This window comes from Artemia franciscana, chromosome 7, assembly GCF_032884065.1.
Source record: "Artemia franciscana chromosome 7, ASM3288406v1, whole genome shotgun sequence".
In the NCBI taxonomy this organism is placed as follows: domain Eukaryota; kingdom Metazoa; phylum Arthropoda; class Branchiopoda; order Anostraca; family Artemiidae; genus Artemia; species Artemia franciscana.
The window spans coordinates 37,171,150-37,188,044 of NC_088869.1; the positions used below are offsets into that span (position 1 = coordinate 37,171,150).

General features: G+C 36.6%; 2 protein-coding genes across 6 annotated transcripts in view; both read right to left on the minus strand.

Annotated features, from left to right (window-relative positions):
- Window positions 1–16,895, minus strand: part of LOC136029228 (uncharacterized) — a 497,253-nt gene that overhangs the window by 313,762 nt on the left and 166,596 nt on the right. The window lies entirely within an intron of this gene.
- The window catches only part of LOC136029226 (V-type proton ATPase subunit D-like), a 73,444-nt gene that overhangs the window by 39,838 nt on the left and 16,711 nt on the right, over window positions 1–16,895 (minus strand). The window contains exons 3-4 of the mRNA XM_065707437.1: window positions 10,735–10,882; window positions 2,836–3,051 (exon numbers count right to left, since the gene is read on the minus strand). Of these exons, the coding sequence (XP_065563509.1) occupies window positions 2,836–3,051; window positions 10,735–10,882 (364 nt within the window). The remainder of the gene's footprint in view (window positions 1–2,835; window positions 3,052–10,734; window positions 10,883–16,895) is intronic.

A 16,895-nucleotide genomic window follows, 5' to 3' on the forward strand; every position in this document is an offset into this window, starting at 1 on the left:
GCCACAATGAAACATCTTGATGAATTAGCACACAATAGGAGCTGTAATTTTCAATGACCGAATTTTCATTGCTTGGAGGGAATTCTCCAGCTTCACCAAGTGAAAGTAGTGGTTCCGAGCTGGCAAATCAACATTTGAGGGTATAGATGATGGTCTTACAGTATGATTGCATTAGAATTCTTTACTAAGACCCAAAGATAAAAAGTCTTACGGATTTTTCTTCCCAATAAGTGATACAAGTCAATTATTGTCCCAATGGTAAATACATGGAATGTCACTATTGCCCCGTGAGTATTTCGGCCTTTCACCATATATCCATTTAGAACACTGTAAATAATTTGGTTATCAGCTGGTACAATTGCCAGTAGGTAAGAGAGGCATTTGAAAGTTAGAAAAATATGTATATGTATATTTTTTTTTACATAGGGACGAAATGGCCTTAGATGAAGCAAAATTGGTATTGATTTGTGAATCTGTCCTGAAATGCATATTTTGCCAAGGTACACGTGCCAATAGCCGTTGTCTTAAGCCAGGCCTAGCAAAATTCTCAAAAGGTCAAACAGCTGGTAGAGGTTTAAGAAGCAATGGGGAGTAATGAATGGCGAATTACTGAAAAAGAGCACCAACTATGATAATTTCCTGTCAAACGAGCCCTCTCCCAACATTCGGTGACGACTAGTTCAACACGATCACCATGGAGACAATAAGAAAAGAAAAAAAGAGATACATCAGTGCTTTCCATGCAAAAAGTGATTATCTTTGTTGTTCAAGGTGGGGAGCTGTATTGCATTTTTCATTGTGATCAGACGCCATTTTGAAGGATTTCAATTATTTTTCGAAATTCCTATAAACTTCCTGTTGCAGTAACTTTTACTATTAAGATTAATCGAAATAATAGTTACGATTCCCGAGTAAGCTACAAATGACAAACCAGTGCGAAATTCTTCAAGCGTGCGTTTTACAAAACGTATTTTTAAGCTTTTTGTTGCAGTAAATTGTGGTTCGCTCTCTGCTAGGCTACAGACCACACCGAAATCCATACTACGCAAGGATTAATTATAAATATGAAATTTACTATTACTGGTCTAAAGATTTTTACCTAATGTCAAGACTGGGGAATACAGAGGACTGCATATTTTCATTTTTGCTCCAATCAATTACTAGCATTACTTTTGTATACATCAATAGAAATCCAAAGATAACGACAAAGAGATTATTTATAAGATAAAACTGTAAAGAAAACATACTTTGTGTCTAAAATTTATAGGCGGTTTCTAATTTTTAGAGTTGCATTTTATATTTTATTTTTTTCTTCAGCCTTGGAAAAGGCAAAATAGACTGGCCATCTTTTACTAAACGTTCTTGATTATTAGCTTGTCCAGCATTTTCACAGTTAAGTCAACAAATCTAAAATGATTCACAGTTTTTACAGTACTTAAATATGATGTAGAATATCTAGATTTGAAGGGTGGGAGATTTGAAACTGTAGGTTTGGAGGTTTGAGGGGTGGGAGATTGGCTGTAGCTAATGTACTTTAAAATGTATAAGTGAAGGAAAGCTCGTAATCCCTTTGGTGACGTCCAGGATTACAGAGGTCTCTCGCGACAAAATTTATTACCCTAGAACGACTGGGAAAGGTTCTGGCTGTGGTGTCTGATTTTGTTTTGTTAACAATGGGTGTTCTTTTTGTTTGTTTGTTGTTTTTTTTTTGTTTTTTTGCAAGAAAATGTCTAATTCCAACTACTGGCGATTTATCTTACATCACTCTTATAACAAAGAAGTGAAAAAAAGGTGGATCGAAAATTTTGGACCGTGACGGCTACCACACCACCATTTTTTCGAACCATCATTATTACGGCTTTTTTGTGCGTGTTCTAGAAATTTTTACGTATGTGATTTATAATAGCCATACATTTTTATTATCCATACAAAAATCCTTTTTAAAGCTTGGATGCTGATGATAAACGTAATTATTATTTAGCACCGAGAACTTTGTTACTTATTGAATGTATTCGGGTCTAAAATTATGTGTAAAGATGAATTAAGACATGGAAATTCTAAAACAACCATCCATTATGTGCATACGAAAAGTATGCCTGATATCAAAATAAAGATGTTTCATAACCACTTCACTGCAACAATGGGGTATAAATGTATACATATATATATACATATATAGGGTTACCTAAAATTTTAAGTACAGTAATGGAATACTAAAAACAAACAAAATATACTTTATTCTTTTTTCATTATAGTATTGAAAAATTCAACACTGCTCGAACTTCCAGGAATTCTTTTTATTTTGTATCATGCCATTTAAAACGATCAATCTGGTTTCATTAATCTCCACAGTAAATTTTCAACAATGCTCTGTTTCTTTTAAACACATTACTTTTAAAATTATGCTAAAAAAAATATGTTCCAATAGAAAGTAATAGGCTATATTAAAACCTGAGGCAAGTCCTAGAAGTCAATATAAAACGAACAGAAATGACTAGGAATAGATAGAAATAACCTAAAAACTAACAAAATAAAAATAAATACTTAAGCCAAACATCAAACAGACAGAAATTTTCACAAATAAGAGGGAGACTAGTCCCCCTCAAGCCCTCTAAAGGTTGAAGCTTAATTTGCGCTTTACTGAAAACAATATATATATATATATATATATATATATATATATATATATATATATATATATATATATATATATATATATATATATATATATATATATATATATAGATTTGGGGTAATGGATTGCTGTTCTTTTCTCTTTGTTATATATTGAGCAAAAATTAGAAAAGCACAAACTTTCAAATTGAATCTACATACCGTGTTCAATTGCATTAACACGCCGATTAGTCACTTTTATGACTTCATCCAATGTTACAAAAGAAGTTTGCAGGGAAGCCAATTCCACAAGAAGAGTAATGGCCTTTTCAAAATTTTTCTTCAGTTTTTGAAGCTGCTGACCCCCACGTGATAGACCAGTGAGTTCATAAGTATCACTGCCGTCTTGGAACGATTCAAATACAGGTAGATTTACACCTAGACAAATAACGACAGGAAACTATATCAGAAGATAATTGAATTTTATTTATAGCATAGATTTTTGCAAGCTTTGTATACATAAATGCATACGAAGCAATCAGTCATTTCATTGAAGAATCCCTCACACTATAATAGTGATAAAATATAATCGAACAATTACCCAATGTAAAGTGTTGGTTCCTCAGATATTAGATTTTCTACAACTACTCTTTGTTAGACTTGAAATCCTTTGTCTTAGAGCAAAGGGGTACAAGTCCCGGTGTCGCTGGTTATTTGATTTGGAACTGGAGCAAGTGAAGTGACTCTTTAAGCTCAGCCTGAATCCAACCAGATCTAAATGTGTACCAGGAGAAATCTGGGGACGGTAAACAGGAAGGGTGTGCGAAAATACAGGATGGCTGGCCCCCAGCCCCCTCGCACTTCCTGGCTGGATGGCCATTAAACGGAGATCAACACCGCTAGTAGAAACTGTAAAGTCCAATTCCGTATTTTTTACCTTTACCTTAATCTTTCTTATGTCAAAAAGGGTGTTAAATATAAGAAACCATTTGTGACTTTGTCAACCATTTTTTTTCTTTTCTTTTGAGCATTGCGCTACCAAACTAGTGAGGGCATTGTTGATTCAGCCGGGGTCCAAACCCTTCGAATCCTGATCCGACACTTCTATACAACTTCTTCAATACAGGTGTTGTTGCATAATAGGGGATTGTTTGTTTACTTCTGCAAATGTTTTCTTCAAGATTTCTTTGATTGCTCAGTAATAAGACTTGTTAGACTTCAGGGCCCGCTATTCAGAATGTAAAGGTAGGCGTTACGTATTTTTTTTTTTTTTAATATTTAAAAATCTAGGAATGTAGGGGGAAAACCTTCAGGGCTCGCCAATCAAGATTCAAACGTAGGCTTTATATCATAGTTTTTTAATTAATTGTTTAAAAACCTAGGAATGTAGGAGGAAGGGGGGAAACCTTCAGGGTCCAACAATCAAGATGCAAACGTAGGCATTATGTTATAGTTTTTCTTTGATTGTTTAAAAACCTAGGAATGTAGGGGGAAAACCTTCAGGGCGCACCGATCGAGATGCAAACGTAGGCGTTATATGGTGCGGTTTTTCATTGATTGTTTAAAAACCTAAATACGTCGGGCAAAAGCTTCAGGTCCTGCCAATCAAGATGCAAATTTAAGCGCTACATCATAGTTTTTTCATTGGTTGGTTGAAAAACCTAAGGGTGTAGGGAAACACCTTCAGGGACATAGTCCAAATTGATCATAGCCTATTCACATAGGTTTTTCTGCTTTACATACAGGCCCTTTGTTTTTACTGTTGATAGCAAACAAAGGAATTTCCCTTTATTTCCAAGAACAAAAGGTGAGGTGTTACGTAGTCCTGTACTGTTTTTTTTTTAAACAAAGAGGATCAGTTACACAATAGTTTGTTTACTCGCATGGTGAGTCTTGTGCAATACCAAAGTACAATTGAATGTTATGTAATGGTATAGTAAACCTGGTTGTTATGATGTAGTACACCTGTATGCCACATAATATTGTAGTAAACCTGTTTTTCACATAAAAGGGAATGTTTACCTATGTTGAGAATGACGTAATCTTACATAACTTGTTAGATTTATTGAGAATGTCGTAATCTTGTAATTGAGGACGACACACACGTGGGTGTTACGGAATGGCAGCACACATCTGACTGTTACATAATGACAGTGCAAACGTGGTATGTTACGCAATACTTTAAGAGGTTTTTTTCTTCAAGATTTCATTTTCTTCAAGGCTTTTTTTTTCTTTGGAATTCTTTTTTTCTTCAAGATTTTTTTTTGTTTTTTTACACATTTTCTTCTAGGTTTCCCCACAAGGAACCATATAATTAAAATATAATTCATAATTCATAGTTCATTTATAATTCAAAGATTTTTGTCCACTTTAGGAATCGAATGTAAGACCAGAGAGACCCAATGGAACAGTGCCTTGAGTATCTGGACCAACAAGCAATTCATGTTATTATGTTCCAAGAAATAGATTCTATCATCATGTGTGTTTCTGAGTCTGTTTTTCTTTCTCTCTCTCTTTCTCTCTCTCACCATGCCTGTGTATCTGACTTTGCGTTTGCCTGTCTCTGTGTCTGTCTTTGTAAGTTCGTTTGGGTGACTCTCTGTGCTTGTGTGTGTTAGCTCTCTCTCTCTCAAACACCGCGCCCCTGTGTCTGACTCTTCGTGTTTGTGTGTGTTTTTGTCTCTCTCTCTCTATCATCGTAACTGTGCATTTGTCTGTCTCTGTGCCTGTCTTTGTGTTGGCGTGTCTCACTCTGTGTGTTTGTGTATTTTTTTTCTCACTCTCTCTCACCGCCTGTATATTTGAATGTGTGTTTTTGTCTCTCTCTCGCAGTGCCTGTGTGTCTATCTTTGTGTATTTATGTGTAAGACTCTGTGTGTGTGTGTTTTTTCTCTCTCACAGTGCTTCTGTGTCTGATTGTGTGTTTGCCTACCTCTATGCCTGTCTTTGTTTGTATGACTCTGTGTTTCTCTCTCTCTCTCTCTCTCTCTCTCTCTCTCTCTCTCTCTCTCTCTCTCTCTCTCTCTCTCTCTCTCTGTGAGAGACTGTGTGTTTTTCTCTCTCTCACCGTGCATATGTGTCTGAGTGTGAGTTTGCTTGTCTCCGTGTTTTTCTTTGCGTGTTTGCGTGCCAGACTCTGTGAATCAGTCTGGTTCTTGTCTCTTTCTCACCGTGGCTGTGTGTCTGACTGTATGGTTGCCTGCCTCAATGTCTTTCTTTGTGTTTGTGTATCTTGCTCTGTGTGTTCTGACTGTTTGTTTTCCTGTCTCCGTTGTTCCAAGATGGCATCAATTGTTAGAGGTCATCAGAGGAAACACTATTGGGAATTTTCCTTTGAGTTTAAACGATCGATTCTAGTTTAAACAATTATTTTTGTAGGAAAATGCCTGAAAATACCTTAGGTGTGATAATGCACACCAGAGGATGCCTTATGCCAACAGTATTACGGGCTGGGAATTACCATTGAGTATCGCTATATAATGATCAAATGGTATGTTCCCACAGTTCCAATGAAAAAATCTATCAAGATACTCAAACGTCAGAAAACCCTCAAGTGAAGGTGACGGGTACCAAAAGGTGCCATCGGTCGGCCAAGATGGGCCACACTGGCGTGAATTATCAGGGGTCATCAGACGAACCACTAATAGGAATTTTCCTTTAAGTTTAAACGATCGATTCTAGTGTATACGGATATTTTTTATCCGATATGGTATGAGCTATAGCAAAATTCTTAAAATCATTAGATTGATATAAAAGGAAAATCAGAGGCTTAATGCCGGTCGGGATTTAAAATGAGAGCTCTGAGTCACGATGTCCTTCTAAATATCAAAATTCATTAAGGTCGATCACCCACTCGTAGGTTATAAATAACCCATTTTTAAAATTTTTTCCCTCTCCCTTCAGCCCCCCAGATGGTCGAATCGGGGAAAACGACTTTATCAAGTCAATTTGTGGAGCTCCCAGACACGCCTACTAGTTTCCATCTCTCTAGCACGTCCAGAAACACCAAACTCGCCAAAGCACTGAAACCAACCCCTAACTCCCCCAAAGAGAGTGGATCCAGTTCGGTTACGTCAATCAGGAATCTACGACATTTACAAGCCGTTTCCAAGATTTCCAGTTTTCCCCTCCAACTCCCCCCAATATCAACAGATATGGTCGGGATTTGCAATAAGAGATCTGAGACATGAGTTCCTTCTAAATATCAAATTTCATTAAGATCCGGTCACACGTTCTTAAGTTTAAAATACCTCAATTTTTCTAATTTTTCCAAATTAACACCCCACAGCTCCTCCAAAGAGAACGGATCCGTTCCTATTATGTCAATCAGGTATCTAGAACTTGTGCTTATTCTTCCCATCAAGTTTCATCCCGATCTCTCCACTCTACACGTTTTCCAAGATTTCTGTTTCCCCCTCCAACCCCCATGTCCCCAGATCCCACTCGAGTCGAAAAGGGAGCATCTGAGATATAAGATCCTTCTTTATATCAAGTTTCATTAAGATCCGATCACCTATTCGTAAGATAGATACCCCAATTTTCACGTTTTCCAAGAATTCAGGTTTACCCCCTCCAAATCCCCCAATTGTCTCAGTATCTGGTCGGAATTTAAAATAAGAACTCTAAAGCACAAAATCCTTCTAAATATCGAATTTCTTTATGGTCTGATCACCCGTTCCTAAGTTACAAATTACTCATTTTTTCTAATTTTTCCGAATTATTCCCCCCTCCCCAACTCCAACAAAGAGAGCAGATTCGGTCCGGTTATATCAGTCACGTTTCTTGGACTTGTTTTTATTCTTCCCACCCAGTTTCATCCTGATCTCTCCGCTTCAAGTATTTTCCAAGATTTACGGCCCCCCCCCCACAATGACGCTGCATCCGGTCGGGATTTAAAAAAGAGATGTGAATTAAGAGGTCCTTATAAACATGAAGTTTCATTAAGATCCGATCATTCCTTTGTAAGTTAAAATTACGCCATTTTTTCTAATTTTTCAGGATTAACCCTCCCCACCCCAACTACCCCAGAGAGAGCTGATCCGTTCCGGTAATATCAATCACGTATCTAGGACTTGTGCTTATTTTTCCCACCAAGTTTCATGCCGCTCCCTCCAATCAAAGCGTTTTCCAAGATTTTAGGTCCCCCCAACTCCCCCCAATTTCACCAGATCCGGTCAGGATTTAAAATAAGAGCTCTGAGACACGATATCCTTCCAAACTTCAAATTTCATTATATCCGATCACTCCTTTGTAAGCTAAAAATACCTCATTTGTTCTAATTTTTCAGAATTAGCCCCCCCAACTCCCCCAAACAGAGCAGATCCGTTCCAGTTATGTCAATCATGTATCTAATACTTTTGTTTATTTTTCCACCAAGTTTCATCCCAATTCCTCCACTCTAAACGTTTTCCAAGATTTCAGGTTCCCCCCTCCAACTCCCCCCAATGTTACCGGATTTGGTCGCAATTTAAAATGAGAGTTCTGATACTCGATATCCTTCCAAAAATCAAATTTCATTAAGATCCCATCATTCATTCGTAAGTTAAAAATACTTCATTTTTTCTGTTTTTCCGAATCAACCGGCCCCCTACTCCCCCCCCAGATGGTCAAATCGGGAAAACGACTATTTCTAATTTAATCTGGTCTGGTCCCTGATACGCCTGCCAAATTTCATCGTTCTAGCTTACCTAGAAGTGCCTAAAGAAGCAAAACCGGGACCAACAGACCAACAGAATTTGCAGTCGCTGTATGTCACTTGGTTAATACCAAGTGCCATAAAAAATACCTATCGGGATATTCAAACATCAGAGAATAATCAAGTGATGATGATGGGTATCATTTGATGCCATCGGGCAACCACGTTGTGCCACTCTGGCGTAAATTACCAGGAGTCATCACAATAAACGTTATTGGGAATTTTCCTTTAAGTTTAAACGATCGATTCTAGTGTATACGGATGTTTTTGCAGGAAAATGCCTGAAAAAATGCCTAAAGTATTGTGATACACGCTGGAGGGTGCCAAATGCCAGCCATTGAGTATCACATTGATGTTAATTGCTATGAGTCATCAGAAGAAACTCGACTGAGAATTTTTCTTTAAATTTGAATGATTGATTCTAGTGTAACTTTTATTTTTGTAGGAAAATGCTTTAGGTGTGATAATGGACGCCATAAAGTGTCGTGTGCCAGCTATAGTGTGCCAAAAGCAGGGAATTGACTGAAATTTATACTAAAAAATATCACTCTCAATAAATCTAACAAGTCATGTAAGATTACGTCATTCTCAACATAGGTAAAAATTCCCTATTACTTAAAAGACAGGTGTACTATAATATTAGATGGCATACAGGTGTACTATACATAACAATCAGGTTTACTATACCATTACATAACATACAAATGTACTAGAGTATTGCACAAGACCAACCATGGGAGTAAACAAACAATTGTAAAACTGATCGTCTTTGTTCTTGAAAATCAGTATAGGACCACATAACACCTCGCCTTTTCTTCTTGAAAATAAAGGGAAAGTCCTTTGTGTTCTATCAACAATGGAAACAAAGCCCTATATGTAAAACAGAAAAAACCTATATGAATGGGCTATGATCAATTTGGACTATGTCCCTGAAGGTTTTTCCCAGCATCCTTAGGTTTTTTAACTAATCAATGAAAAAAGTATAATGTATAGCCTAAATTTGCATGTTGATTGGCGGGCCCTGAAGCTTTTCCCTACATCCTTAGGTTTTTAAACAATCAATGGAAAAACTCTAATGTAACAACTACGTTTGCATCTTGATAGGTGGGCACTGAACATTTTTCTCCCTACATTCCTTGGTTTTAAAACAATCAAAGAAAACTATTACGTGACACCTACGTTTGTATCTTAATTAGCAGGCCCTGAAAGTGTTTCCCCCAACATTCCTAGGTTTTTAAACAATTTATGAAAAAACTATTATGTAATGCCTACGTTTGCATCTAGATTGGCAGGCCCTGAAGATTTCCTCCTGCACTTCTAGGTTTTTAACCAATCAAAGAAAAAACGATTATAAGATCTTGAAAAAGTTTTTAAAAAAGGTCCCGAGATCAGGATTTGAAGGGGGTGAGCCACGGTGAAATCCATAATGCCCTCACTACTTAACAATATAAGTATGCATGCACTTACTACTATAACAATACTTGTAATGAATTTATCATGTGAAAATCGATAGCCTATCTACTGTTAGCTTTACATGCTATCTGCTCAGGTTTCATGAAATTTTATCGGTTTAATGATTCAAAATCAAAATTAACTTTTATAACCATAACTTGTGTGAAGCTAACATGTGTGCAAAATTGCTTCCTACAGGCTATTAAGGAGCCACATCCATGAACTTCACTTTTGAATTTATTTGTTTCTAGGAGATTGTACTTAGATTTTAGCATTGATTAGCATGTAATTATGTATCTGCTTCAAAAATTCCCAACAGAAGGATTCACAAAAAAATTATTTGAGTTTTTCTTTTGGGCTAGTTTGACTAAATCAAAACTAAAATGAATAATTCACTGCATTAGGAATCACTAAATCACCCAAAACATTTTCCCAAAGCACGACTGGTAAAATATACGGAAACATCAGCAAAATACCTTCTTAGTCACTTTTCTTTGTTGTTGTTTTTCTTTCATTCACTTGGTAGACCAGGTTTAATTTTCTTAAATAATTAAGCAGAATAAAAGAAATGATGATGAAACAAAGACATCAAAGAAGAAGATAGCAATGTATCTTGATCAGAGAGCATGGGACGATTTTTACCATCACCTCCAGTCACCAGAGTTACAAACCGCCTCAAACTTATAAGTGAATATGTAAATGGACCTCCTTAGTTTTTGTTAAAAATAGTAAAAATGAAAAAGATATCTCAAAAACCCTCCAAAATGTTCCTGAAGCTAGAAGGTAACTTGAAGCAATCCAGGGTACCGATTTTAGAAGAATAAGAGAATGCCCTACTTTAAATGTTTGTATATGTCAATCTAATTTCCCTATTTGCTTCTGGAAGGCGTTTGAGTGATTCGAACCTAATTTTCCTTTTTTAGATGTTAAATTATTTGGATAAATAACAGTAATAGCTAAAGTTATTGTCAAACCTGCAACATTTTCTTTCTTTGATCTCACTTTAATCTTGGCTTTGTCGACTTTTTGCAGGACATCCTGGTTGAAATCACCAGAGGCAAACTTTGCTTCTGCCAACGAAAATGAAGCTTCCTTCATAACCTCACCCATGAGTACTTTGGTCTAAAAAAAACACAAAATTTAGAATAGGAACAAGAGCTAAGAGCTCATCTGGCACTTGTGACGAGGTCGGAAGAGCCAAGAGCTCATATGGCATGAGCTCTAGGAAAATTCTAAGAATCAATAGATTCATTTAAAAGGAAAATCAGAGGCTTAATATCGGTCGGGATTTAAAATAAGAGCTCTGAGACACGAGGTCCTTTTAAAAATCAAAAATCATTAAGATCCGATCACCCACTCGTAAGTTAAAAATACCTCACTTTTTTCTAATTTCTGGTTTCCCCCTCCAACTCCCAAAATGCACCAGATGTGGTCGGGATTTAAAATAAGAGCTCTGAGACATGAGTTCCTTCTAAATATCAAATTTCATTATGATCCGGTCACCCATTCTTAAGTTAAAAATACCTCAATTTTTCTAAATTTTATGAAATAATACCCCCCCAACTCCCCCAAAGAGAGCAGGTCCGTTCCAATTATGTCAATCACGTATCTAGAACTTGTTCTTATTCTTCCCATCAAGTTTAAACCGATCTCTCCACTCTAAGCGCTTTCCAAGATTTCCGGTTTCCAAGATTTCTGTTTCCCCTCTCCAACTCCCTATGTCCCCGGATCCAATTCGAATTGAAAATGGAGCATCTGAGACATAAGATCTTTCTATATATCAAGTTTCATTAAGATCCGATCACCCATTCGTAAGATAAAGATATCTCAATTTTCACGTTTTCCAAGATTTCCGGTGTTCCCCTCCAACTCCTACCAATGTCACCAGATCTGGTCTGGATATAAAACAAGAACTCTGAAGCATAAAATCCTTCTAAATATCAAATTTCATTCAGATCTTATCACCCGTTCGTAAGTTACAAATACCTGATTTTTTTTATTTTTCCTATTTACCCCCTCCCCCCAACTCCCCCAAAGAGAGCGGATACGGTCCGGTTATGTGACATATATCTTGGACTTGTGCTTATTCTTCCAACCAAGTTTCATCCTAATCTCTCCACTCTAAACCTTTTCCAAGATTTCCACCCCCCCCTCAACGCCCCTCCAATGACACTGAATCCGGTCGGAATTTAAAATAGGAGATCTGAATTACGAGGTGCTTCTAAATATGAAATTTCATTAAGATCCGCTCCTTCGTAAGTTAAAATTTCCTCATTTTTTCTAATTTTTTAGAATTAACCCTCCCCCCAACTCCCCCAAAGAGAGTGGATCCGTTCCAGTTATGTCAATCACGTATCTAGGACTTGTGTTTTTTTCCCACCAAGTTTCATCCTGATCCCTCCACTCTAAGCGTTTTCCAATACTTTAGATTTCCCCCTCCAACTCCCCCCAATGTCACAGGATCCGGTCGGGATTTAAAATAAGAGCTCCGAGACACGATATCCTTCTAAATATCAAATTTCATTAAGATCCAATCACCCGTTCGTAAGTTAAAAATACCTCATTTTTACTATTTTTTCAAATTAACCGTCCCCTAATCCCCCCCCACCCCCAGATGGTCGAATCGGGGAAATGACTATTTCTTATTTAATGTGGTCTGGTCCCTGATACGCCTGCCAAATTTTATCGTCCTAGCTTATCTGGAAGTGCCTACCGAACCGGGTAGGCAAAACCGGGAACCGACAGATCGACAGAATTTGCGATCGCTATATGTCACTTACTAAATACCAAGTGCCATGAAAAGCAATGAACTTATTTCACCATCATTTCATAGATTAACACTAAAATTAACACAGAGATGTGAAGAAGTGAATGGAATTAATACAGCCGGCAAAACCATCAAAGAGTGCTTACGAACTACGCACATGTGACACGCACAGAAAGATAGACTCACAAAATATAATCAACTACAGTGTAATGAACTTTAAAAGAAATAGCAATGCATGTGGAAAAAAGAAGGAAGAACAACACATAATAACTGAAAAAAATAGACTGGAAACAGGAAATAAAAGCAGATGTACACCAGAAAAAAAACCTAAAAAGACGGAGAAATCTTGAGAGCATTATAACAGGTTCAAAAACCTACTAGTAGTAAAATTGGTATCAATACAATAGCTTATTATGCAAAGGAATAACTTATTTCCTGAACTGAGCAGTAAACAATTTTAAAGACACACCACTTTTAGATGCTAGCATTCAATGACTAAACTAACTTCAAGAGCTAGCTCATTACATGCATGGTTGGAGGTAGTTATTAAGAGAAATTTTCAGAAGGGAAGGCATCATAACACAAGAAAGGTCATATCCAGTCCCAAATCAAACAGTTCGTGGTAACGAACTGTAGTAAGGAACGACCAGGCTCAGTGGTAACCGAAACTCTAAAAAACGGAATTTTGATACCAGTAGTTACATCAAAAGAATCACATTTTAATGCTGATTTTAAATATATAAGTTTCATCAAGTTTAGTATTACCCATCAAAAGTTACGAGCCTGAGAAAATTTGCCTGATTTTAGAAAATAGGGGGAAACACCTCTAAAAGTCTTGTAATCTTAACGAAAATTGCACCATCAGATTCCACAAATCAGGGAACCCAACTGTAGAAGTTCCTATCTACAAAAATGTGGAATTTTGTATTTTTTGCCAGAAGGCAGATCACGGATGCGTGTTTATTTGTTGTTTTTTTTTTCAGGGGTGATCGTATCGACCCAGTGGTCCTAGAATATCGCGAGAGGGCTCATTCTAACTAAAATTAAAAGTTCTAGTGCCCTTTTTAAGGGACAAACAAAATTGGAGGGCACCTAGGCCCTCTCCCACGCTAATTTTTCCCCCAAAGTCGCCAGATCAAAATTTTGAGCCATTCTGTTCAGCTTAGTCAAAAACCTAACAACTATGTCTTTGGAAACGACTGCATCCCCCACAGTCCCCGTGGGAGGGGCTGCAAGGTACAAATTTTGACCATTGTTTACATACAGTAATGGTTATCATGGAGTGTACAGATGTTTTCAGGGGTATTTTTCGCGTTGGGTGGGTAGATCGGAGGAAGGTGGTTTGGGGGGAGGACATTTCCATGGAGTAATTTATCATTAGGGAAGATGATTTCCATGAAAGGATTTTCTAGCATTATTAAAAAAAAAACAATGAGAAAATAAATATTTTTTTTTCAGCTGGAAGTAATGAGCAGCATTAAAACTTAAAACGAACAGAACTTATTACGCATACAGGTGAGTTCGTCTCCTCCGCAATACCTTGCTCTTTACGCTAAAGTATTGTTAGTAATTTCAAATATTTATTCTACGGCCTTTGTGATTCAGGGGTCATCTTTAAAGAATTGGGACAAAATTCAAGCTCTAGTATAAAGAACGAGGTATCGACGAGCGGGCGAACCCCCTCATATACGAAATAAAAATGAACAAATATTGAAGTTCATTATGTAAGTTAATTCGTAAGTTACGCATATTTATTAGTAACAAAAACGTTCGTAAAGAAATTAAAAACTCTTGTTGCACTTTTAAGTAAGCAGAAACTGGAAGGCAACTAGGCCTCCTCCTGTGCCCCTTTGTTTTATCAAAATTTTCCGATCAAAACCATGAGAAAGCTATTTAGCAAAAAAAAACTAATGTGCAAATTTCTTTTTAATTATTCATGTGCGGTGAACCAAAATCAAAACATGCATTGATTCAAATTTTTTTTTTAAACTTATTATTTTTAACTGCAAGTAAAGAGCAACATTAAAACTTAAAACAAATAGAAATTATTTCGTATATGAAAGAGCTTGTCCCCTCCTCAACACCTCGCTCTTTACGCTAAAGCTTTTTATTGTTTTAAAAAGTAGAGTTGTGACAAAGACTCAAACTTTAGCGTGAAGAGCGAGGCGTTGAGGAGGGGACAACCTCTTTCACATACGGAACAATTTCTGTTCGTTTTAAGTTTTAATGTCGCTCCTTACTTGCAATTAAATAAAACTTCTGGGGAGAAAGATCTGGGGAAATTTTAGGACCAATCTGGAGGAGGGTCCTTCTGATATATCGGAAATTGAAAATGGCCATCATTCTATTCAACATTTTACACAAGTTTAATGAAAATAGACAACTAACACTGGGTTTACTTATAGGAAACCATGGTAAAAAAAAAAAAAAAAGTAAAAAAAAAAACCTCTCTCTTTACGCTAAAGTTTGACTCTTTCTCGCAACTCTACTTTTTAAAACAGCAAAAGACTCTAGCGTATAGAGCGGGGCGTTGAGGAGGGGACAGCCACTTTCATATACGGAATAATTTCTGTTCGTTTCAAGTTTTAACGTCGCTCCTTACTTTCAGATTAAAAAAACTGTTTTTTTTTAATTTAATTTTTGAACGTATTTGAATTAATGCAGGTTTTGATTTTGGCTCACCGTAAATGAATAATTAAACGAACTTCGCATATTAATTTTACTTTTTTGGCTAAATGGCTTTCTCAAAGTTTTGATCGGACGATTTTGAGAAAAAAGGGACAGGGGCCTATACGAATTAACTTCTATATAACGTAACGAACTTCCATATTCGTATATTTTATTACGTGCATGAGGGAGTTGGCTCCCTCGTCTATACCTCGCTCTTTATACTAAAGTTCGAATTTTTTTCCAATTCTATAAGATTGACACCTGAATCACAAATGCCGTTTAATTAGAATAAATGGATCTTATGAAATTGCTAAAAATACCTTAGTGTAAAGAGCGAGGTATTTAGGAGGAGGAGAGCCCCCTCATATACGTAATAATTTCTGTTCGTTTTAAGTTTTAATGTTGCTCCTTACTTTCTGTTTAAAAAACTTGTTTTTTATTTATTTCTCATTGTTTTTTTATAATGCTGGAAAATCCAGCGCCCCCTTCATGGAAATTCTCTTTCCCCGTGATAAATTCCTCTATGCAAACAGCTCCTCATGTAATCCCACAACACAACACCCCACCCCACCCCACCGGAAAAAAAATCCCCTCTGAAAACGTCAGTATACTTCCCGATAACCAATACTATATGTAAACAACGGGCAAAGTTCATAGCTTGCAGTTCTTCCCCAGAGCACTGTGGGGGATGAAGTCGTCATCAAAGGCATAATTATTAGATTCTTCGATTATGTTGACCAAAATGGGCGTGTCAAGGCTTGATCTGGTGACTTTGGGAAGAATTAGTGTGGGAGGGTGCCTAGTTGCCGTCCAATGTTTTCGACCACTTAAAAGGGCACTAGAACTTTTGATTTCCTTTACAATGAGCCCTCTTGCGACATTCTAGGACCCCTGGGTCGATTCAATCACCCCTGGAGAAAAACTGAAAAACAAAAAACAAATACACCGGCATTATCTTTCTTCTGGCAAAAAATATAAAATTCCACGTTTTTGCAGATAGGAGCTTGAAACCTCTACAGTAGGATTCTCTGATACGCAGAATCTGATAGTGTGATTTAAAATTCTATGATAAATTATGATTCTATGACTTTTAGGGGGCGTCCCCACCTATTTTCTAAAATCAAGCAAATTTTCTCAGGCTCGTAGCCTTAGCTGGGTAAGTTACGCTGGTAACTTATTTAACTCATTAGCTGGGTAATCTATATATTAAAACAAGCATAAAAATTCGATTCTTTTGATGTATATATTGGCATCGAAATTCCGTTTTTTGAAATTTCGGTCACTATTGAGCCGGGTCGCTCCTTACTTCAATTCATTACCGCGAACTGTTTGATTAAAAAATCACGTTCTTACCATGCAGAATGGTTGCATGAAAAAATCTTAAAGTTTTCAACTAAACATTGCCAATCTCCGACAATAAAAGGGTGAGAAGAGACTACAAACAATTCTTATACAAATATTATTTTTGGGGGATTAGCCTTCTTATACATATATTCTTATACTAACTTTCTTATACAAACAATTCTTATATAATTGCAATCCTTTTGGAATATTTCAAGGTTTCAAATTTAATGCATATTTTTTTAATAAAAAAAAATAAGTAAATACCATCTCTGTAACTAGAAACCACAAAAGTTTGCATGTACAAAAAGAAGGAAAAGAAAAGAAAAAAAAACAAATTTAAAACCAGACACTTAC